Here is a 24,193-nt window from a genome sequence, read left to right as displayed (position 1 = left end):
GTCAATGCAAGCCCATGCTACAGAAATCCACGACCTGATCTCTGATTTGGAGCTAGACGCACTAGCCATGACAGAAACCTGGTTACACCAAGCCTCCGGACCAGCTATATGCCAGTGTCTACCCCCTGGTTACATCATTCTCCGCCAAACTAGACCTACACACAAAGGTGCAGGGGTTGCCCATATAGTCAAAGAAGCACTCAAGGCCAGACAAATTAAATCTGCCACATCAGATAATTTTGACGCTCTCTCTGTAAAAATCTTCTTCTCTCCCAATGACACTATGACTATGCACCTAATCTACCGTCCCCCAGGCCCCCTATTGGACTTCCAAGCTAATCTTCTACACCTCATAGGTAGTGACCTAAAACCTAACACTAAAGCCATACTTTTAGGAGATTTCAATCTCAGCTTCAAGGATACAAAAGACAAACATAGCAAAGCCTTTGCCAAATCTCTCCTGGATCTAGAATTCATTCAAAAAGTGGACTCTCTCACTCACACCAAAGGACAAATACTAGATTGGTTAGCCGACCACAACTGCAGTGTCGACTTAAGTTCCAATACCCCACACCCATGGACGGACCACCATCTCATCCACTTCACCATCCCTACAATTATTTGTGAGGCAATATATATTAATGCTGCAATGCGTTTTTTTCTCGCTAACATGCTAACTGTGCTGTACCCGTCTTAACCACCTGCCAATAAACAGAAGTTTAAAAAAAAAAAAAAGAAAAGGAAGGCAGTAACCTTGGGCTATTATTTCTAGAGCCCAAACATATGAAGTAATGGCTCGCCATTCTTGCAGATGCTGCGACAGCCTGCCCCCTACAGGTGTTTTGTGATGCAAGTCCTCAAAGCGGTTTTGTGGCGGATGTTGCAACCGCTGATGGCAGAGAGGCTGCAGCTGGAGCTGGTTTAGCACGTTTTGCCTCGTCCACCACGAGTGGCCTTTTTCTGGCCCCTTTGACTGGCCATTCCTCTCACCTTTCCATAGGAGGTGTAGTAACGATAGGATTGTCCCCTCCATGACTGTCTTTGCGCACGAAAAGGCTGAGGTTGCCTAATATCAGCTCCTAAACATTTGGCAGCTGCTTTTGAGGTCTGCAACCTCTCAAGGCTCTCGTCAGCCTTGTTGCCAAAAAAGTGAGACCCGTCAAAAGGCATGTTCAGAAGGCGGTTCTGTACGTTCAGTGCGAAACCCGACTTCCGTAACCACGCAAATCTATGCATTACCGTGCTAGTGCCCATGGACCTGCTTACACTATCTGCAGTTTCCAATCCAGATTGAACGGATTGCTGCATGGCTTCCTTTCCATCTCCAACGATGGCTAGGAACCCTTCCCTTTCTTCCCCTTCTGGTATGTGCTCCACCGCCATTGCAATGCACTCCCAAAGAGTGTACGAAAATTTTGCCAAGGCACATGTGGAGTTGCCAGATTTTAATGCCATGCTCCCGGCTGAAAATACCTTCCGTGCCCAACCATCCACACGCTTATCATCACTGTCTGGAGGGATAGACGGGTATGCAAGTTTGTTAGAAGCTGTGGCTGCCTGTATGACCAGACTCTCGGGAGGTGGGTCTTTGGACAGATAGCCGGGGTCGCTATTGGCCAGGCGGTATTTTGAGGTGAGGGATTTATTTACCAAAGGAATAGAATCCGGAGTTTCCCCAATTCTTGGCCACCCTATTTTGCAAGGCTACATGAAAGGGTAGTACTGGGTCTTCGGTGGGACCATGGTCCAATATATCTGTTAAATCATCCTGGATGAATTGGGCTGATGGTTTAGCCCATCCTAAGTAATCTACTACCTTTGTCCTTAATTATTGACGGTATGATGGACTGGCATGCTCTCCTGGTTCTGGTCTGCCAAACTCGTTTTCAGGAGATGTGTCAATGCCACTTGCATTGTGTAATGATTCCACCAAGTCCTTCATTGTGCTTTCTTCTGAAATCAAGCATTCTGGGACATTTGGGGTGCCATATTCCAGCCCAAAAGGTACATTCTCCTCATCAGATCTCTCCTGTTCCTCAAAAATGGAGGTCAGGGATTTGAAAAACTCCTTTCTGGGGAGAGGCTTGAAAACCTTCTCTGGGAGAGGAGGAGGAAGAGGTCTAGTACCTGGCTCTGAGGACAATACAGGGTTTGTAACCTTATCCTTCTCTTTTTTCTTTGGCGCCGAGGGTTTTGGCGTCGACAACAGCGTCAACGACATCGTGGTCATCAACAGGGTCTGCTTCGAGGGCGTCAAGGCGACCTTCAGGTTTGATGTGTCTCAGACGGCGTCGATGACCTCGAGCAGTCGACTCGACTGTTTTTCACTCGGCGTCCTGGAAGGTTCCCTATCCTTCCTTTTTCGATCACCCTGGCTCGAGGGCACGCGAGTGTCGGAGCGATGACGCTCCTGGCCGGCTTCCGAAGAAGGCGCAGACCGAGGCTTCGCTTTTTCAAACACTTCCATCATTTTGACCCTGAATGCTTCCCCACTTTTCGGTAGACGAATGTTTCGTGGGGCATTTCATCTTTTTTGGAGACTTGTCTGACAACGAGGTGGAGGGAGACCTGTGGCGTCGTTTCTTCAATCTTTTTGACGAAGACGACGAGCGATGGGAATCGCTACGGGACCTCGATCGATGCCTTTCGCGTCGAGAAGAATTCTCCTCACGGGATCTCGACTCGACGCTAGAGGTTTTTCGATCGGTTTTTCGACCTACCTGTAGCTTTCCTCTCCTCTCTCGCAAGGCCTTCCCCGTCATTGCCTGACACTTCGTACAGGCCTCCATGTCGTGGCCTTCTCCGAGGCACCACAAACACTCTCGATGCGGGTCCGTAATCGACATTTTTGACCTGCACGATTTGCACTTTTTGAATCCCCATTTCGGGGTCGTGGTCGGCGTCGATGACAAGGACATATTTCATTATTATATATTCTCACAGAACTCAAGGCGCGTGGAATGTCCGAAGCAACTTATACTGCGGAAAAACGGAACTGAGGCCAACGGGCGCCGCGCGTGCTACTTATACACCCGATGACGTGATCCTCGACGGAGGCCTTCGAGGGACCATCGACTCGACGACATTGACGCACGGCGCCCTCTGCCGAAAAAAATTCTGAAGAGCAGCAAAGCTGGATGGAATACATCTATCTAAGATAGGAATACGTTGGAGGACACATTCCACTCGAAGTGGTGGCTCATAAAGAATGACTTTCTATCGTGGGTCCTTAACTACAAGAGATGACATCATGGATGCCATATACATCCAGTTGGATGCTCTTATTCAACAAAACACATATGGGGTGAGTACCCTCAACAAATGCATGCTAGTCATCTCTGGAAGAAGACTTTTACTTACAAATCAACATTTAAAACGACATTTGTAATACATGATGTACAGTGACAATTACATGTATACATTGCATAGTTGGTCCTCATGGTGGAGCATATTATACCTTGACCATAATGTACATTAATATACAAGAATTAAGTGCATAGTGCTGCAAACTTGGTATGGCTCATTTATTTAATGTAGCTTGTAACCCCCCCCCCCGCTAAAATGTGAATGTCGATTCCACAAGCCTGCCTCATCGGTGCCTGTCGTCACATCTCTGACATTATAAAATAGTGGACGTGCAAGGAACCCATCTCTCAAAGTGCTTACCCTCCATAACATGATCTTAGACACACCTATTATATGAGATACATTACTCACCGTAATCGTATTTCTGATGCTTGTATCTGCTTAGATTCACATGCTGTGCATAGGCCGACATCTAGTGGAAGCTGCGGAGTATTACAGTTTGTTTTCCGAAAACTCGAAAATGGGCCTCGACACAGGGCGTGCCAGTAATACTATCCCTAGTGTAACGTCCACTGTACCCATGATCCCTCACGCGTGTAGGACCCTCAGATTGTATTTTTTCTGACATGAGGTGGCATGAGGAGTAGCGCGAGTACAGATTATTTATTTATTTACATTTATAAAGCGCTCACACAGCCCGCAGGCATCGAGGCGCTGTTACAGGAATTTTTAGTTTTTCTTAGTTGTGTAATTGTGGTTTTTCTTTGTCTTAGTTACGTATTTATAACGCGCTTAAACACTCAGAGGTTTTTTTTTTTTTTTTTTTTTTTTTTTTAAGCGCGGACCCGGGGATCGAACCTGTTGTTGCTTTGTGTCGTCTTGCTTCCAAGACGCGCACGCTGCCGCTGTGCTATCCTCCCGGGACAGATCCTAGCAGATAGATAGAAAGATATTACTACAAGCATCCATGCACCTTCTCTCAGAGGGGAGGAAGGGCGGGCGCATGTGAATCTAAGCAGATACAAGCATCAGAAATACGGTGAGTAATGTATCCCTTCTGAGGCTTGTGGAATCTGCTTAGCTCACATGCTGTGCATAGATTAGCGAGCAGTGTTAGAAGAAGGAGGAGGTGGGATGCGAGAAGGGTCATGAGCAAATAAATGTCTTAGAACCGCTTGTCCCACTGTCATGATTCCTGCCCTTCATGTTCGCAGCCCTCCAAGATGTCAGGCTGGAGCCAGGCCACAATCACCTACATGGCCCTCAAGGGCCTCTCCATCCCTCCACAGACTCACTTGGAGTCAGACTTGGCGCTTGTGGCACCAGGCTCACTCACTTGGGGATTGGACTTGTAGTGCATTGATGGGGACAAGATGGATGCCCCTACATATTTCGGTTCCCAGAACTGCATGTGCAGTCTAGTCTTGTGTGTGGTTCAGCCCAGAGACACCTGGAATATGCAGAGACTATTTAAGCCATGCCCAGGCTGAGAAACATGCTTTGTGTTTTCTGCACCTGCAGCGCGACACTCGCCGTGTTCGGATCGGTCTCCAGTAGGCCTGCATCTTTCTTCTGCGCTCAGCTCCGGCAAGAACAAGAACACTGTTAGGAACAGCCTTACCTTGCAGCGCTTCTGCCCATCATTCATTGCTTCTTCTGTTCTGCGGGCATCTTCGGCGGTGTCATTCCCATCCCGGCATGCCGCTTCCTAAGGAAAAGGGAAAAGAACAGAAAAAAGGCATTAGTAAGCATTCAGCAAATCTTCGCTTATTTTTAAAGACTGTACGTGCTTCAAACGCTTACCTGAATCCCAGCCGCTCTGGGGGAACTCTGTCTCCGGAACTTCTCATCCATCTGCAAGAGGGAAAAGACACTCCAGGTTAGCGTGGAAAGATCTAGAGGCGCCGCTTACCGCGCTTACTCACCGCATTTCTTCTTCATAACCGGTATTCAAGCTGAAAACGTTGTGGCACCTAAAAGACACAGGAAAATAACTCAGTTCAATACAAATACAAAAGGGTCGCATCGCGCTCTCACTCACCTTCAGCGCTACTCATCTCAGCAGCACGTAGCCATCCCCGGACGCCGGCCATCATCTAAGGAAGGAAAGGAACGAAGTTAGTGAACTGTTCAAAAGACTCATTATACTTACCTGTCAGACTCTTGCCAGTGAAGTACCTAGGCAGCAACGAACCCGCATCAATCAACGCACCCCTGCGCTGAAAGCAAGACGGGGAGCACACTTTCCAAGAAAACAAGGTGAGCTGTGGATCAAAGGGAAGGGTTGGACCCCGGGGAAGAAGGGGTTCAAGCACAGAGACAATAGGGAGTTAAACTCTACCAATCCTGTGTTTCAGGCCCAGTCTCCAGTCAAGTAGACTCCAGTGAAGGGTTCGAGGTTGTAAGAGGTCAGAACAGGCTGAGTGACGTCCCTGTGGATACCAGGTGAGCGTTACACCCACTTGAGTATCTGTCTTTGAATGAGTCACAATGCAGTAGTGCTGAGTAAAAGTGTGAATAGAGCTCCATGTAGCTGCTTTGCAAATGGTATCAAGGGGTACATTTGCGATGAAAGCCAGAGTGGCCCCAGTGCCTCTAATAGAGTGGGCTCTTGGGGTAAAAGGCAGAGTTCGTTCAGAAAGGGAGTAACATAGCTGGATACAATTGACTATCCACTTCGAGATGGCACCTTCAGAGACGCGATCTCCTTCTCTGCCTGTAGCTACGGAGACAAACAGTTGGTCTGTTTTTCTTAGCGACCTGGTCTTGTCTTCGTAGTAGAGGACCGCTCTTCGCACATCTAGAGTGTGTAGTTTCACCTCAGCAGAGCTGCTGGGTTCTTGGAAGAAGGCCCAAAGCTCAATGGCCTGGTTAACATGGAATTTAGAAATGAACTTCGGTGAGAACCTAGGGTGTGTTCGTAGAACCAGTTTATCCTTATGAACAGTAAATAAAGGATCCTGCACTGACGGAGCCTGAATTTCACTGACCCTTCTTAGGGATGTAATGGCTACTAAGAAGGCAGTTTTATAGGTCAGGTGTTTTGAGACTGGCTTTATGCATGGGTTCAAAGGGTGTGCCCATGTGCTTAGCAAGCACCACCTTAAGGTCCCATCCTGGTGGTGGGTTTGAAATTGGAGGGTGGAGTCTCTTTACCCCTTCCATGAAGGCTTTAGCCACTGGTACTTTCCACCACAAAACCTTGTTATGGGAAGTGGTGTAGGCCGACAGCGCCGCCAGGTGTAACTTGAGTGAGTTAAATACCAACCCTGCATCCAGCAGGTGAAGCATGTATGTGACAATATTGGAAGGTGTGCAATCAACTGGGTTGATTTGCCTATTCTGGCACCAGATAACTAATCTTTTCCATTTGTCAAAGTAACAGTGCCTCGTGTTAGGTTTCCTAGATTCTTTTAGGATGTCCATACATCTCTGTGTTAAGTTGATATGTCCAAACTATGACTTCAGGAGCCATGCTGCCAAGTTCATTGAGCTGGGTTGAGGATGCACTGTTTGACCTTGGTGCTGGGACAGTAGGTTGTACCAGCACGGGAGTCTGATGGATTCGCACACCGCTAGTCTGCGTAAGTGTGGGAACCACGGTTGCCTCGCCCACATTGGAGCAACTAGGATGAGCGTCATCGATTCCCTGTGCATCTTGTTGACCACCTTCCTCATGAGAAGGGTTGGTGGAAAAGCATAGGCAAACATCCCCGACAAGTTTATCCACAGGGCGTAAATCTCAGGTGGCTATGAATACGTTGACGGCACCTAAAATCAGAGAGGGTTAGGGCTTCTGCACTTCCACAAATATTGCAAGACTGCACAACTGCGGGTGGTAAAAGAATGGTTTTTGGTGGATACCCAGAAAATGTGGCTGCAACAGGATAGGGTGGCAGAGAGGGCACCCCTAGCGGGAGTATTATGGCTAGGGAAAGCACACAGAGCACCCAATATACAGATTAGTAAAATTGTGGTCCTGGTGGTAGATATCTGGGACTTGCTGGTGACGAAGGGGTCCCTTTCCACTATCCCTGCCCCTTTTACGCCTTTGCTTCATAACCCAGAATTTACCCTGAGTCTGCATCAGGTATCCTTCAAGGCGTGGTGGAAGGCAGGATGCACAAAACTGCAGGATATGATGCAGGGGCAGAACATTGTGTCATTGTATGCATGTAAGGAAGTGGTGGAGTTGAGAACGGGGATAGACTCCCCTATTGTCAACTAAGGCATTGGTTATCCGACCCGCGCATCAAGGCTGCGGCCGGAAGACAATTGAACTCATTTGAGAAATACATACCAACACATTTAGGGTCCAAGAAACTAGTCTCGTCCCTCTACACGTTACTTTGAGAGCCCTGGGCCGGTGCAATGGCCATACATGGCTAGATGGGAGAACTCGCTGGGCAGTGAGATTCCAGAAGAAAGGTGGGAATATTTATGGCTCAATATACCCAGGCTGACACTCTATTCAGCTGATGAAAATGTGGTACAAAATAATGCGTCAGTGGCATTATACCGCCGCAGAGAATACATACCATGTATCCTAAAGCAGCATCAGTCCGCTGGAGGGGCGGTTCGGTGAAGGGAGATTGGGCCCATATTTGTGGGGTGCCCGGTTGTCAAACCATTTTGGGAGGGGGTAAGGACAGTTGGGGGGAAATGCTCCCAGGGAGGGGGGGGGGGGGGTCACCAACACGGACATATAGGCTGTGGGACACCAATACCAGGAGTCTCACTAAAAAGCAAATGAGGGGATATATGGTTCCATTTATAGCAGCTCGGCTTGTCGTTGCGCAAAAATAGAAACAGAAAAAGGCACCGGCTTAGTTTGAATGGCTACGTAACGTGCATAATGTTGTAGCTCTTGAATGGGTCGCTTGTGGCCTGCAAGGAGATCAGGGTGCCTTCCAGCAGGAATGGGGTCAAATTTGGTCATTTTATAAAATGTACTTATTTATTTAGCATTTATTTCAGCGCACAAAACCCAGAGGCATCTAGGCGCTAGTTACAGAAAGTGCATGTTAGAATTTGGTAGTTACAGGCAAGTACAATTCAGGCACAGCGCAGGGCTGTGTATGTCACATTTGGTAGTTACAGGTAGATGAAATTCAGGTACAGCGCAGGACCGTGAATGTCACATTTGGTAGTTACAGGTAGATGGGTATAATTCGGGCACAGCGCATGGCTGGGTGTGTCCCATTTGGTAGTTACAGGTAGGTAAAATTAAGGTACAGCACACGGCTGTGGATGTCACATTCGGTAGTTACAGGTAGGTATATTTCAGGCATGTGACGTTAGAAGTGACATTAAGATTCAATGGTGCCCCCATCACCTGAGAATTCTAAACCTACTATGAAAGGCCCTGGCTTATCACTTGTGTGCTGCAGGTGTGAGCCGGTTCCTCTGGTGAAGTGGGGGTGGGGGGGTGGGAACCTCGGGGGAGGGCAGGGGAAAGGAGGGAAATTGGGGGGAGGGCAGGGTTTTGTTATGATGCAAACTAATAAAAATACATTTTTTTTAAAAAGATAGTGAAGAAAGTCAAAAGACTGGTAATACCAGTCTCAGTGGTTGGAAATACTAAGACGCAAGCAAAGAGGAGCAGAACAACCTACATGTTGCTTCCCATAAGTGAAAATTCTTGATAACAAAGTGGTAAACGGGACATTGGTCTCCATAGAATGAGAGTCTGTGCGCCCCCAACTCCGATGTCTTACAAAAATGGTGTTGAACTTTGATTTTTGTCTTACATGTGCAGTGCACCTCCTCGATTACTTAGATAGGTTATTCACAACTATACCAAGTTCCAACTCAAACATAAGGCCAAAAAAATACTGTATTCTCCCTGAACATGCCAATCTCAGATGTCAACATCATCTCACTCTTCTGGTCTAACCACCACCTGGTGGCAAGAGGTTTGGTTTCTGCTCCCATCAGCCTAAGCATATAAAATGTAATCCGATCTCCTTCAGACTGGAACAATGCATTCACAAGGTCAAATTTGCATGCCACGAAATTCCCTAAACTTGCATTCAATGATGCAGAGATCATGCTTACCACCCTGCATAAGACATTTACCACCACCCTGGACACTATTGCTCCTCTTATCACCAACCAGCCCAATTCACAGGTGGAAACTCTACAAATGGTGGGATTACTGGCTAAAGCAATTAAAATGAGAACTCAAAACTAATCTGAATTGATAAAATAAGGCAACATGAACCATGCACTCGTGAAATGTCTCAAAGTCAGGCCATCAGAGAATAATGTGGAGGAAAAAGAAAGAATATTTTAAGCATAGAATCCAAAACACTACCATTAAATCAGGTGAAACCACTGACCTACATAACTAGTTCAATACAACTTAAGAAGAACATTTATCTTTACAGCCTACCCAGAAACTGACAAAGCCGGTGCACGGTATAAATGACAATAACGTAACATTTCTTCACAAATGAGACTGCCACAAAACAGTTTTACACACTAACCTTGGAATTAATTTTAAGAACGGTACGTACAGCGTAAAACCCAAGGTCCACCATGCAAACCCAATCATAAAACTAACAAAAATAACTGACAGACTCCACAATTTAGGCAACTGCTCTGTAAATTCAGGATACCTCCCCACTGCCCTTAAATTGTCCATTGTCAAATCAACCCACCTCCTAAAATGGTTAATGAGCACACACCTGATCTGTCTAGCTAAGGACACAGCATAAATACACAATTTGAGACTACTGGTATTAAAAATAATAGCCAAACGACTATGGGCATGAATGGGCATTGAGGCGACCTGTGCTTGGCTGGGTGACTTTTCTTTCTCAAAGACTTTTCTTTCCTCTTTTTTTGGGGGAAGGGGGACTTTTGTCTTGGGCATCATTTCTAGGGCCATTTATGAACATACTTCGTTTACAGGGTGTTTCCTTTGAGTTCCTGATTCTGCAAGTGATACAACCACTGCAGCAGTCAACACAGCACTCTAGAAGATGTGAGCTAGTACAGTAAATTAAAAGTCCATGCAATATATCTGTTACACAATCTTTTTTATAATACATGTGTGCATGGGAAATAACTAGACAATGGACAGTTATGTGGACATTAAAATAACTTTCAGAATATGGTTAAAAATAGGGAAGTCATCTCACAGAGCCAAAGCATATATGTCTCAGCAGACTCTAAATGAACTTACCCTGGAGTCCCAATGTCAAATACACAGGTCCATAGTGTGATGAATCCTGTGGAGTCATCACTGATCCCCAGCCAGAGATCTCCCATGTGGCCATTGGACAGCAGCCGCCACGTGATCCTGACCCTGGGGGTGGTATTATGGGGGATGATCACATGGGAGGAGACGGAAGTCGAGGGAAGGTGGTGACCCCATCACGAGAGCCGCTGTATTCTTCCTTTGACAGAGAAGACCTCAATATGGGGAAGGTTGGAGCATGTATTACCACAAGCAAATGAATACCAACTAAGAAGATAAAACGCAGAACTTGGAACAAGTCTCGACATATGAGATAGCAATGTTGGAAAAGTTGGAACAAGTAGTACTTCAAGCCAATGAAGTATGGACAGTGAAGGAATACAACTGCACTCTACTGAAAGACACTAAGAACATTAAAAGAAGTCCTGGTGAATGAAGCACATCGGCAGTGAACATTGGGGGGGTGGGGGGGGAGATACCTGGAAGAGCAGCCTACCAGGGGATCTGAAACGGACTCCTGGCAGGGGATTACACCAGGCAATCCATTTGAAATATACAGACAAATAAGACATTGTGGAAAGATACCTGGTAGGAGAGTATACTAGGGGATGGCACAGGAGCATACCAGGAAGCCCATCAAAGTTACAGAAGGAAACGTACCTACTTTTACAAAATACATGGTGAAACAAATATACCAGAGACTAGAAAACAGACAAGTGGGAGTAGTGTAATTGAACAAAGACCATTTCCTTTTAAAAATTAAAATACCTGGCAGAAGGGTATCATTTGTTTATTTTATTTATTATCTGTTTTCATTTCGAAAGAACTTTAACAAAATCAAATTATTATTACTATTCTCTTCATACAATTGCCAGAAGGGTATAAGTAGAGACCTAACCGAGACATACAGGGTAAGCTAACAAACCTTTGGATCCAAGGACTATTTTTGTTGGATGTATGTATTTGCATTAGTTGTGAACACTTTTTGACAAGCCTGAGTCAGAGACATTTCCTAACACCCTTAGTTTTTCATCTCTAGTGTGAGGGTCAGAATAGTATGTTTTGGACACAAGGACTGTCTAAATAACTTGGACGAGACACAGGCTAAGGTCTTTATCCAACCGTTTTAGTTTAATAAAAATGTCTAATGTTGAAAACATTACAAGTTTGAATCCGCCTCACATTTCTGATCCAAAAGAAAAGTTCACAATTTCTAAAAGAAATCAAGTCCTGCGATTTACATGCAGGCTAGGAGAAGGACTCCCTTCTCCTAGTGTGCTCCCCAGTTCTTTGTACACCTCCTCCAGGCTATCTTATCTTTAATTTCGTAAGGAAATCTTGTAGTTCCCTCCATGGGTTTCTTCCACTCTACTTTTTCAATATTCTCTAATTTGCCCCCACTGGAACAAGGAAAAGGCTTGTCGATTGCTCTTTGATCTCTTAAGGCCAGAATCTCTTTCATAAAGTTGGAACAAAAACTTCTCCTTCAGGAATGACTTAAATGAAAGGAAGACACCCTCCTGCACACTGACGTGTGTCGCAAAAGGGATCCTGTGGCTCACAGGCATGGGCTCGGAGTCTGACTGTTTCCAGGCTGTACTTCAGGAGAATACTGTTCTCGCCAATGATGCTCTCGAAGACCCCTTGTCGTGGCCCGAGGGTTCGGTGTCATGCGACGCCTTGGATATTGGCGTCTATGGCACCATTGGAGTCGCTACCGCACTTCCCGATTTCCAGCACGCCTTCAACTACGTACATGCAGCGGTGTAGTTCTTTTACGTCGTATGTACGTAGTACTATTTAGGTACGCCTCCTCCTGACATCTGCGCGTTGCAACCTTTCGGTCAGCTGTGTTTTTCCTTTGCTGCCGTTGTTGCGCTACGCTTTGTTCCCGGTCTTTTCCGTTTTTTTTTTCCTTGTTATCTTTCTCTCCCTTTCTGCCCGTATTTCCTCCCGTTTATGCTACTAATCTGTGCGTGGAACCTGAATACGGGTTTCTTTCCTATCGGCCTCGCCGCCTCTTACTTTCACTTTCTGTCCTGCTGCCTATGCTTTGGGTTTTCATGTTTGTCCGAACTCCAATTCAACTATCTCGGATTCCTGTGCCCACATTGGGACGAATACGTTCTTCCACTTGAATCCTGCATCTTCCAGTCCACCTGCCACATTTCCGAGGGTTTTTTTGCCACGTTTGGCTTTTTCCCCCCTAACTCGTCCCTCCCGGGAGGGGGGTCCTCAGGGAAGTGCTCTATAGTAGCCTTCACTGTGGCTTCCTCTCGTGTGAGACTCAAACTTCAAAAAAAAAAGGAGAAGGACTACAGATCCCATCGATCCTTGAACCCAGTGGAAGAGGACACGATTTCCTCAGGTGAGGAGGGAAAGTGGGACATTCAGCCTCAACAAGGAAAGAAAGTTGACATTCTGATACCCCTCACTTACTAGCGCCGTATCCCCGGAATCTCCTTCCGAGTAGGGGGCGCCGTTCTCTTTTTTGGTTCTTGGAGAAAGCGGTGGTCGTTGACCTGGAGAAGTGGCTGCTACGTGGCCACGCGCCCTCGGGCCGCGTGTTTTGTGGAACACGTGTGCAGCGTCTGCATCAACTGACCGCCACATCCATAGCCTGACGCAGAAGACGCATGAAGATTGGCCCATACAAATCACTTCCGCCCACATGATAGCGCTTCCAATTACGTGTTTTCTACCCCGAATTGGGTGCTCCGTGACTGCGGTCTTCTTGGTTCTTTGTTCCCTGGTTTCCTGACTTCTGCCTCGTCCCCGGAATCGTCATAGCCTTTGCCCTGTTCTCCTTGATCAGCCAACCTTCGAACACTCCCCGGACGGTCTTTGCTTAGTGACTTAGTCTCCGGCCTATCTACATGGCTTACTGACTCGGTACGTCCCTGGAACTGCTCTCTTGCCAATTTTGCCTCTGTTATTGCCTGCTTGTCCACCGACCCTGCCTGTTACTGGATTGCGCTCTCCCTTCTGAGTTTGGGTCCTGAGCCTTCCCTTCTACCTTTTTGCTCTCTATTTTTCCCTTGTTCTCCTACTCCACCCCAGTAAACTCGAACAGCACATTGGACTTGTGGGACGCTTTGCTGAGTGCTGCACCCCGGACCTAGAGAGACTTGTTCCGTGCGGGTCAGTTTTCCTTTTTACGAACCTTCCCTTCCCATCGTTTTTGCCCTCCTGTGGACCTGGATTCAGGAACAGTCTCGGATCAGCTCCTCTCCCAATACATGGTAAAGACCCTGTTTTATAGTCAACCATTATCCCCTTGGTTGCCTCTGGTTCAGGCACTTATCTGGTGTTTTCTCCGCCCTTTTTAGTGGAAAGCCCCGTCGCAGATCCTCAGCAGATTCTCACTTGGGTAACGGCCATACGAAGAGTCGGGGTAACAGAGCAATCTACGCAAGGTGGGTACAGATAGGGGTTTTTTCCTGTCCTTTTCTGGTTGGTCTGGTCACAGTTCTAAAACCCATCTGTCTTGCTCCTAACAGCCTGGTGGACCTTTCAAGGAATATCTTCCATTACCTTGTCATTTACCTTGAGCAGTGGGACATATTGTTAGGAAGGGTTCCCTCTGTGAGGGGGGGGGGGGGGGGGGGGCCTTGGCATGGGGTCGGTGAAGTCATCAGAGAAGGAGAGATAGGTGAAGGCATCGGTGGACTTCCTCTTTGTGAATATCCACTGTGTATCCTTTGAAGTGTTTGTTCTACACAGTGTTCTGACAACCCTGGGTCCGGGATTTAATCTCTGCAAGGACGTCTTTCAAAGGATCTGCGTCTTTGATGTTTGGAGGCAGGTATTATAGCACCAGCTCAGGGTTATAAGTAAATCTCATTTATATATGCGGCAACTTTCACTTACATATCCTACGGCTCCCTCCAGTACTTTCTCAAGTTCCTGTTACCTGGTCTGGCCAGAGAACATTCCACTGGTTCTGCCTGGGGATATTCTGTGAGGTTTCGTTTCTTCCTTTGTTGGGGCCCGCTTGGCTTTGCAGCCCTTGGCTATAGGCAATTCAGGTGTTCAGTGCTGACCCGACTGCCCAGCCCAGGTATCTTATTGCTCGCACATCTGGCTGTTTCTCGTGTAATCGCCTACGCAGCTCTGTGGTAGGCTAGTGCGGGAGGTTTTGGTGTCATTCCTGGACAGCACAGTCCACCCACCACTGATCACGCCACCGCCACAATTTCTTTTCGTATCTATTATACCGGCTCTCTGTCTACTATCAAGGTACTATCCCACTTCACTCAACCTTCTTTCGATAGATTCACCTTCCTAAGGCTGGTAGGGCGCCGGACCGGTTTCGCCTTTCTTGGGTCTCTCGCTCACCCTCCAGTTTCCACCTTTTACTACTACTACTGTAAAGGTCCTGCCGACTTGGAAGGTCTCGCCGCTTTGTACTACTATTACCACTACTGCTGACACTCTGCTAACGTCCCCAACGTCCTTGTGTGTTCCGACCAAGCACACCCTTCACATTGGCCTCCTTCTCTGACCCTCATTATCTTTTACAATTCTGAACCGATGTAAATCCTCCTTTGCTGTTTGGTTTACATAAGGGGAAAGCCCAGGCATAATGTCAGTTTGATTGACAAAAGCTTTTTGAACACTCTTCCTACTCGAGATTGTGAGTTTACAATAACACATGGTTTCAGACTGGATCAGAGGTAGAACCCCATGCGGACGGGAGTTAAAGGGACTGCGTCCCGGACTTGCGTCCTTATCCCCAGGAGGGGAGTTCCTCCCCGTGAGATCCTCCCACAATTTACCACCCCTAAGGGGACTACTGGTTAGCCGCCAGACCTCCCTAGCCTCATGGAAAGGGGCTCTCTTCTGGGGAGAAGTGACACCATCTGGGGGAATAGTCAAAGTAGTCCAGTATGTGGGTCTGCTTTTTTTGAGTGCCCATTACATCAGCTTCACACCTTGTGTTCCATCAAGAAGGGTGGGCTCCTTGCGTAGGACAGAAACTTGTGCAACTTGGGCTTTGTTGGTAATGAAATTGATTTTCGTTAAAAGTCAAATCTAGCTGTGTTTTGCAAACTTGCTCAGCCCTTTGCTTGTATTGCATGCTTTTTCTGTAACCTCCCGGCCCAGTGACTGCACCGTTCTACTTGTTCTACGCTTACCCGCTGTCCCTTTCCCCCGCACGGCTTCTCCCACCCCTCTCTCACTACCACACCCATGGCGCTTTCTGTTTCTCCCATCTTCTCCAACTGCTTCTCCATCGACTTTCCTTCCCTTCTCACCAAGTCTGGTGGGAAGAAGTTCAAAAATGATATCTTGGCCTCCAACCCTGGTCTCCCTATCACTGACATCTATTCCAGCGCTTCCTCCATACACACCAACATCCTCATTGTCGTTCCTTCGCCAGATCTATGGACACTTCATACGATCTCTGTGCTCTGTCCTTTCTCCTCCTCTCCCATTAATGGTGGCATCCGCTAGGAAGCCCTCATGGCTCCATTCGACTCCTCTAAGGTCATCATTAATGTCTACCAAAATGGCACCGTCATGGTCCAAGGTCCTCAGGCCAATATCCTCCTCTTTGATAGGCGCTTCCCTCGCATCATCAATTTCCTTTCATCTCCTGCTGTCTCCTCTGCCCCCATCTTGGCTACCTTGCCCTCTCTTCGCTCCTCTTCTGCACCCCTTTGGGCTCCTTCACCCCAGCAGGGTGTACCTCTGATTTGTACCCATACCCAGAAAGCCTTTAAGGCTGTCAACCTTCTTCATTTGCCACTCTCAACTCTCGCTCTGCTGTCAAACACTACTCTGACATCTACCACCTCCAACTTGTCCTCGATGTCCTCGGTCTCACCGAGACATGGTTCACAGCCAGCTCTGTCACAAGCTTTGACACTCTCCTCCCTGACTGCTTCAAGATCCTCTCCGCACCCAGATCCACCCGGTCTGGAGGGGGTGTAGCCCTAATCTTCCCCGAGTGTATTCATTCCCACACAGACATGCTCACATTTCGCATGCCTTGTCTGCAGGCACTCTCTCTCACCGTGGCTACCATATATCAGCCTCCTGGTCAGATCAACTAATTTCTCTCTGAGTGGGCGGACCTCTCCCTCCTCCCTCCTGCCCTCAACCACTCAACTCCTTGGTGACGTCAATATCGACCTAGACTCTCCCTGTTCCTCCTATAACAGGACTATAGGAGGTCCTGTTCACATATAAAGAACACAGATGAGCAAGGTCATGCGAGTCTCACTTCTGACAAAAGAACAAAAAGCTCCCGAATTCGTCACAACTTAGTGTGGTGGACACAGAATCATACCAAAACAGAATTCTGTGTACTGCAATTCAGATTTAATTTGATTGCAGTGAGTGTTTAAGATACACTTGTATTTCTAGAGCATAGGATATTTCAACATTTATAAATTTAAAAGGTGTAGTACCTTAGTTTACATGGATCAAATGTTGAATATTTGAAAAACAAAGTTCTACTGCTTCTACATCCTCTATGTATTCCTTGGGAAGGAAACTAGAGAACTTCGTGAAGTAATAGCATGGTCATCAGCATGATTGCGTGGAACACAATATAGGTTGAACAACAACAAAAAACCAAGTCAACACAACAGTGTTTAAGCCAACTTAAAAGGTAAGTTAGATGAGCTTTGGTGGTGTGGACCTTCATTAGGACGGGATATTCATGTGAGAGAAGTATCCTATGTGGTCGGATCTGGGAAGCCCAGTGGCTCAATGCATCTAAGTGTCTATGTACACTGAGGAGGGTTCATTACCCATAAAGAGGCCATTCCTATTGGGAGCCTGCTGATAGGAAGAATTTCTAATGGCAGGTGGCGTAATCAATACGGCTTAAGTTCCGGGAGAGACCATGGAATAGTCACTCGCTTGTTGGTAAGAGAGTTGGCGGCGGTCGCCGAGTCCTCTCCAGAATGGCTCACGGATCCTTCCTCTGTACTCTTCCGGGACCTCTGCGATTACCTCTCCCTTTCTATCCTCCCCTCTGGCACGACTCACTCTGCAGGGCACACGCTTGATGTTTTGATCTCCTCTGACCTCTCCCGTCCATCCCTCTGACCACTCCTCTCTCGTGGAGCGATCACTCCCTCCGCTCCTCTTATCTCTCCCTCTTTACCCCCCCTCATCCCAGGCCAAGCCAACCCCAACACAGCCACATACCTTCTCGGACATCCGGCCCATGAAGCGTTTGTCAGTTGAGGCTTTCCTGCCACCTTCTCTCCCAGTCCCTCTGGCTGACTCACATCCTGACATAGCCCTGTCTCTGCTCTACTCTTCAATTACTGATACTCTTGATGCTCTTGCCCCGTTCATGAGGATCTGTTTGAAGACCAAAGCCAAGTGCAATTCTTGGTATGACTGACCTAGCTACCCATAAGTGCAGGGTGGCTGAGAGGAAATGGAGGGCTTCTTGTTCATCCTCTGACGCACTGGCCTGCCGCCTGCTCCAAAGGCAATACCGACTCTCTGCCCATACTAAAAAGAGAGCCCACATCCAAGATGTGCATCTGCGGCATCTAACAACTCGGCCAAACTCTTCAAAATCTGCAAGGAGCTGGCCAACCCTGCTGCAGTCTCTCTCCTGTCGCCACACAGGTCCTTGCACAGCCCTCGTCTCTCACTTCATCTAAAAAACCCAGGACATCCTGTCCGCCCTCTTGTCCCCTCCCCCTCTTCTCCCTTCTTCTATGAACTCTAGCCCTGCTGCCGCTGCTACCCCACCCCCTTTCTCATCCTTTCCTCCCCTGACAAGGTCTCTAGACAAGTCTGATCTATGAAGGTCTCGTCAAAACAGGTTCTTCCCCTGTTTCTCCAAAACCATCAAGGACCACATTGACACCCTTGCTCCTGCTGATTTCTGCAACCTCTCCTTCGCCTCGGTAGCCTCCTCCTCCCCTCTGAAGCACTCTTGTGCACCCTCTTCTCAAGAAACCCACAGCTGACCCTTCTTGCTCAAACAACTATGGCCCAATCTCGCCTCTGCAAGAATTTATCATTAATCACTGGCACCCAATACACCAAACTCTCTGCAACCGATTACTGAAATTGAGATCCTAACCCACAACACTGCTCCCTGTGTGACCCTCCAAATTGATTTCGCCATCTTCTCTCACGCCTCTTCCTCACCTATTCTACCACTGAAACCTCTAAAGGTAGCCTACCAATTGATTAACACCACCCCCTGAAAATCTTTTCAATTGATAACCTTACTTCCAATAGTTGCAAATTCAAAACCATTATTGTGGACTGTATACTGGAATTTAATTCTGGCAGACAAATGTAAGTTACAAGCCAGGTATAAACCAGCCACTCTGTTTCTGCCTTCCCGGACGTTACGTAGCACAAAACTCACACCTGTACAGGGAATCCCACAGCACTAAGCTAGAGCCCAAGACCCACCCCCACTACAACCATAAAATAATGACTGAACATGTGTACTCACCCACAGGATCCACTCGGTCCAAGTGATCCACAAAATCACGTTTTCCCAAATAGACAGTTAGCTTAAAAAGAGAAAAAGTGGGTGTGAAATGCCAGAGATGTCAAGAGCTGTCCGTAAGAAAAAGACAAAATGAAAATACTTGCATTAAGTACACATTAAGTATACATGAAAATGCGTGCATGTACCCACCATCACCCAAACCAAAAATAACACAATAATAAGGTAAATCACATAGACACTGAAAGGGCTCCATATCTCGGGGTGCAGCACCAAATCATAAGGCCTTAGCTATTAGATCACCCTGCCCACAATTACCACATTCTCAAGCTGCTTTCGGAAAACGGCCACTCCCTGTGGGACTTCACAACTGATCCGGTCTAGGTCTAAAATGTCCATCATGGAGAAGTAAAAGTCCAACTGTAGCTAAAGAAGTGCATGCAAAATAGACCTCCAACCCAGTGCAGGACTTGCTGCAGACTGCAGTGTCTTCCTGTGACTTGGAAGGTTGCTTCTCACTCCCCAGCTTTGAGGCAAGTATCTGCCGTTTTGCAGGACTGAACTCCGTTTGCCTGCAGATGCAACTATCTCTGCGTTGCAATTTCTTTACAATGCTTTACCCGTGACAACAAGATCTGTTACCTCAGTGCTGTACGGTCCCAAACCCTCTGCCTGCAGGTGGTAAGTCGACTCCCAGTTTGTTCCAGGATGATGCCATTTCTGTCTGTAGATTCAAGATCAAATTCCCCCTTGATGTTACAGGACCAGTGTTCATGTATATCCCCCACTCTGTATAAAACGTGCAAGCACAGACAATCTATTTCCAGACATGGAAGCAGCCATCTGCAGCAAGATCCTCCCACGGTGCACAATGTGTATATACTTTCGTGAGCTTGTTTACCAAGCACCCTCACCATCCTCCTCCTGCCTCAGCTGGTGCCTATCCTGCAACCTTCCAATTGGCCCCGAGGGATCACCTGCCCAGGCCCCAAAGGGAAGAGGAGCGAATCAGAGCTAGACATCCAAGAGAAGACAGAACCTGGCAACAAGAGGTGGAAAAAATATAAACACACATACAAGCAAGCCTTAACAAAGCTTAAACTGTGAGCATCCAAACACATTTCATAGGCACATTCAGACCAGTCAGTAGTGGTGAAACAATACAAAGCCTATAGGGGTGCCCAAACCAAAGGACATACACATAGGTCTCCTAGAGGCAATCACTAAAATAAAAAACACACACAATGGTGCCAAGAACAACCTCCATTGAAGGGCAATCCTGAACAAGTTTCTTGAGAGCAAGAAACAGGAAGTAAAGTACAAAGCCAGAAAATGGCAGGATCAGCAAAAACAGTTTGTTAGGATACAGTAGACTCACCTTACAATTTGGACTAGACTTCTTGAAAACTCTGCAAGAGGAGAAAAGGCAAATATTGTAAAGAAATAAGAAACAGCCTGTAGATCTGGCATCAGCATACAAAATACACTCCCTCCCAATCCCATGAAGTGTTCCGCAGAGGTGCATGTTAATACGAGAGAGAGAGAGAGAGAGAGAGAAAGAGAGAGAAAGAGAGAGAAAGAGAGAGAAAGACAGAGAAAGACAGAGAAAGACAGAGAAAGACAGAGAAAGACAGAGAAAGACAGAGAAAGACAGAGAAAGACAGAGAAAGACAGAGAAAGACAGAGAAAGACAGAGAAAGACAGAGAAAGACAGAGAAAGACAGAGAAAGACAGACAGAGAAAGACAGACAGAGAAAGACAGACAGAGAAAGACAGACAGAGAAAGACAGACAGAGAAACACAGACAGAGAAACACAGACAGAGAAACACAGACAGAGAAACACAGACAGAGAAACACAGACAGAGAAACACAGACAGAGAAACACAGACAGAGAAACACAGACAGAGAAACACAGACAGAGAAACACAGACAGAGAAACACAGACAGAGAAACACAGACAGAGAAACACAGACAGAGAAACACAGACAGAGAAACACAGACAGAGAAACACAGACAGAGAAACACAGACAGAGAGAAACAGACAGAGAAACAGACAGAGAAACAGACAGAGAAACAGACAGAGAAACAGACAGAGAAACAGACAGAGAAACAGACAGAGAAACAGACAGAGAAACAGACAGAGAAACAGACAGAGAAACAGACAGAGAAACAGACAGAGAAACAGACAGAGAAACAGACAGAGAAACAGACAGAGAAACAGACAGAGAAACAGACAGAGAAACAGACAGAGAAACAGACAGAGAAACAGACAGAGAAACAGACAGAGAAACAGACAGAGAAACAGACAGAGAAACAGACAGAGAAACAGACAGAGAAACAGACAGAGAAACAGACAGAGAAACAGACAGAGAAACAGAGACAGAGAAACAGAGACAGAGAAACAAAGAAGGCAAGCAAGAGAAAAAAAAGCACAATCTATGAGAAAAAAAAGGACATTTTTTCAAATCCAGGAACAACGAAATACCTGGGAAACTAAAACATACAGGGAGAATCTTCAAGGTGCAAAGTGTCTTCTTTAAATGGCTGTTCAGCAAAGGACAGAGCCAAAGAAATCAAAGTGTATACGCTGAGGGACTTCATCATGGATAAACACAATACACACAAATTACTATCAACAACTCTAAAAGATGTAAGTTAGACTCCTGATGGGAAGAACACATTTAAACATTTGGCGTTTGTTTGAGGAGTTTTAAAAATAGACTGAACTCATTTTGTTTAATGAAGTTCCATAAGCAGGCCAAAGTTATTGGGGATGGGGCTTTTGGGTGGGACAAAATTGCTGGACTGATTTCTCACCAAACATTAGCTAGAAATTGGTACCTAGACCTGAAAACATGCTTTCACGTTTGGTGCAATACACATTTAGGCAAAATAGAGTTAGTGATACCTTACACCCTACAAACTGCCCGGAAACCCATCAGGCCATTTTAAGGGCCAGGATTGGGTTATAAGGACCTGTGCCAGAGCCACACATTTTAAGTAACGGTTACCACACTAACAAAGTTACTCACCGTACTGACTACCTTACTCCTAGTCCATAGTCACCTTTCCTTCATACTTTTACATTCCGTCCATCAGGATGGGACCAGAGCAGCACTTTTGAAGCATCAAAAATAGCTTGTCGTTTTATTTTTACGCTGTGCCACCGCACGTGACCATAGCCCCGCCTTCCTGAGCTCCGCCCAATGCCCTTCAGTCCTTTTCAATCGCCAAAGTTGAAGGACCATTAGCAAAATAGAGGATACTTTTTAGAGAGGACGGCCGGTGGGCGTATGGAGGAAAGGGGACTATGGTCTAGGAGTAAGGTACTCACTAGGGTGATGTTATACTCCTATGTCCCGTTCCCTTTCCTCCATAGCACTGACTCGGGGGGGGGGGGGGGTGCGGGGGGCAAAATCAAAAGGATGGAATTTTCCCTTACTGTAACAGGTGCTTGAGAACTGCCTGGACGAACTGGGCATCAGCCCAGGAGCTCAAGTCAAGACAAAAGTGCCTGCAAAAAACAGAGGCAGATGCCCACGTAGCAGTCCTGGCTTTGGACTCCCAAGGAATATTTTTCTGGAAGGCAACAGCAACCACTATGCGACGGACCAAATGCGCATGAACGCCCCTTGGGGCTGAGGCCTTGAATTGTATAGGCCTCGGAGAAGCATGAAGAGATCCAGCATGAGATAGATGCTTTTGAAGCCCGTTTCCCTTTTGGGTCCCCGAAAGTAACCAAGTGTTGTGAAGAACTTCTAAGTTTGCTTGTTCTGTCAAGGTAAAACTTCAGAGCTCGTCCGACATCAAGGTTATGAAGAACCTTTTCTGTATCCGAGACCGGGTTCGGAAAGAAAAACGGTAAGTATATTGATTGATTTATGTGGAACTCAGACAATTTTTGAAAGGAAAGAAGGATGAGTGCGAAGCACAACCTTTTCCTTGTGGAAAGTTAAGAACGGGTGTTCGATAGAGAGAGCTTGAAGCTCACTTACTCTTCTTGCAGATGTTACTGCAATCAAGTAGGCCACTTCCCAAGAGATCCTTGAGCTCAGCAGCGGCCATTGGTTCAATTGGCTTGTGACACAAAGTAGTCAGATCCCACTTCGGGTGAGGCGTTCTGACCGCGGAAAGAGGTGAAGAAAACTTGCGAAATTCCCATTGATTAGTGGGTTTGCCAGAGAAAATGACCAACTGTCTGTGGAAAGATAAGCTGCAATGGCCGGTGGATATGTTCAAAGAAGACTGTCAAGGATCACGCCCTTTAGCTAGACACCAATGACAAAAACTAAGCCATTTACCTTTGTACTGAGCCCTTGTAGAAAGCCTACGTGCTGCCTTGATTATGCGCATATCCTCTGAAAGGTTAAACTGCGCTAATGGACTTTAACTCAGGTACCAGGCCACCAAGCTGAAGGATTTTGGGGAGGGGTGCCACAACTAGGGATTGCTCTGGTGAAGGTGGTTGGGAACCGGCGATAACCTGATCGGATCGCATATTGATAGGTGCTGCAGCTCCGAAAACCACAACCTGGCTGGCCACCAAGGAGCTATGAAGAGGAGAGTGCAGCTGGAGGCACTCCTGAGCACCCAGAGCGACTGATGAATCAACAGCAAAGACGGGAAGGCATAAGCCTTCATGTTGTCCCAAGGAATCTCTTAGGCATCCCCCAGGGAAGATGCTCAGAAAATGTCCATGGAGGCACAGAGTGGAAGTTTCCTGGTGGTTGAAATAGCAAAAAGGTCCACCATTGGAGAACCTCATTGCTGGAAAAGCCTGACAAGAACATTGTTGTTAATTTCTTACTCATAATTCGCCATAGATTGACAAATCAGGGAATCTGCTGCAACATTGATCTGACCTGGAATTTGCTCGGCCTGTAGCCAGATATTGTGTTGGACTACCCAATTCCAAATCTGGATAGCTATATCCACCAGAGGAGGAGCTCTGGTGCCCCACTGTTATTGGTGTAGAACATAGCTACAGAATTGTCTGTGCCAATTTTCACCACTCTGTTGATGATAGAAGGGTGGAAAGCTTTCAAAGCCAGAAAGATTGCCAAGAGTCCTAGGTAGTTGATAAGAGAGACATTCCGTCCTGTGGCGTCCACAGATCGTACACCTAAAGGTGACCCAACGTCGCTCCCCACCATAGGAGGGAGTCTGTTGTAATTATAACCTGTGACAAGGGCTCCTGAAAAAAGGTCCCCACTGAAGGCTGTTGGAAGTGACCACCATT

At 46.8% G+C, this 24,193-nt stretch overlaps 1 protein-coding gene across 2 annotated transcripts in view; it reads right to left on the bottom strand.

Moving 5' to 3' along the window:
* ARRB2 (arrestin beta 2) overlaps nt 1–24,193 on the bottom strand; it is an 893,685-nt gene that overhangs the window by 743,753 nt on the left and 125,739 nt on the right. For both annotated transcript variants that reach the window (XM_069646588.1, XM_069646589.1), the window contains 2 exons: nt 20,332–20,362; nt 18,957–19,017 (listed from right to left, as the gene is read on the bottom strand). In XM_069646588.1, coding sequence (XP_069502689.1) covers nt 18,957–19,017; nt 20,332–20,362 — 92 coding nt within the window. The remainder of the gene's footprint in view (nt 1–18,956; nt 19,018–20,331; nt 20,363–24,193) is intronic.

This window comes from Ambystoma mexicanum, chromosome 1p (genome assembly GCF_040938575.1).
Source record: "Ambystoma mexicanum isolate Mex_15411 chromosome 1p, UKY_AmexF1_1, whole genome shotgun sequence".
Taxonomy (NCBI): Eukaryota; Metazoa; Chordata; class Amphibia; order Caudata; family Ambystomatidae; genus Ambystoma; species Ambystoma mexicanum.
This window is presented reverse-complemented; position numbering and strand designations above follow the sequence as displayed.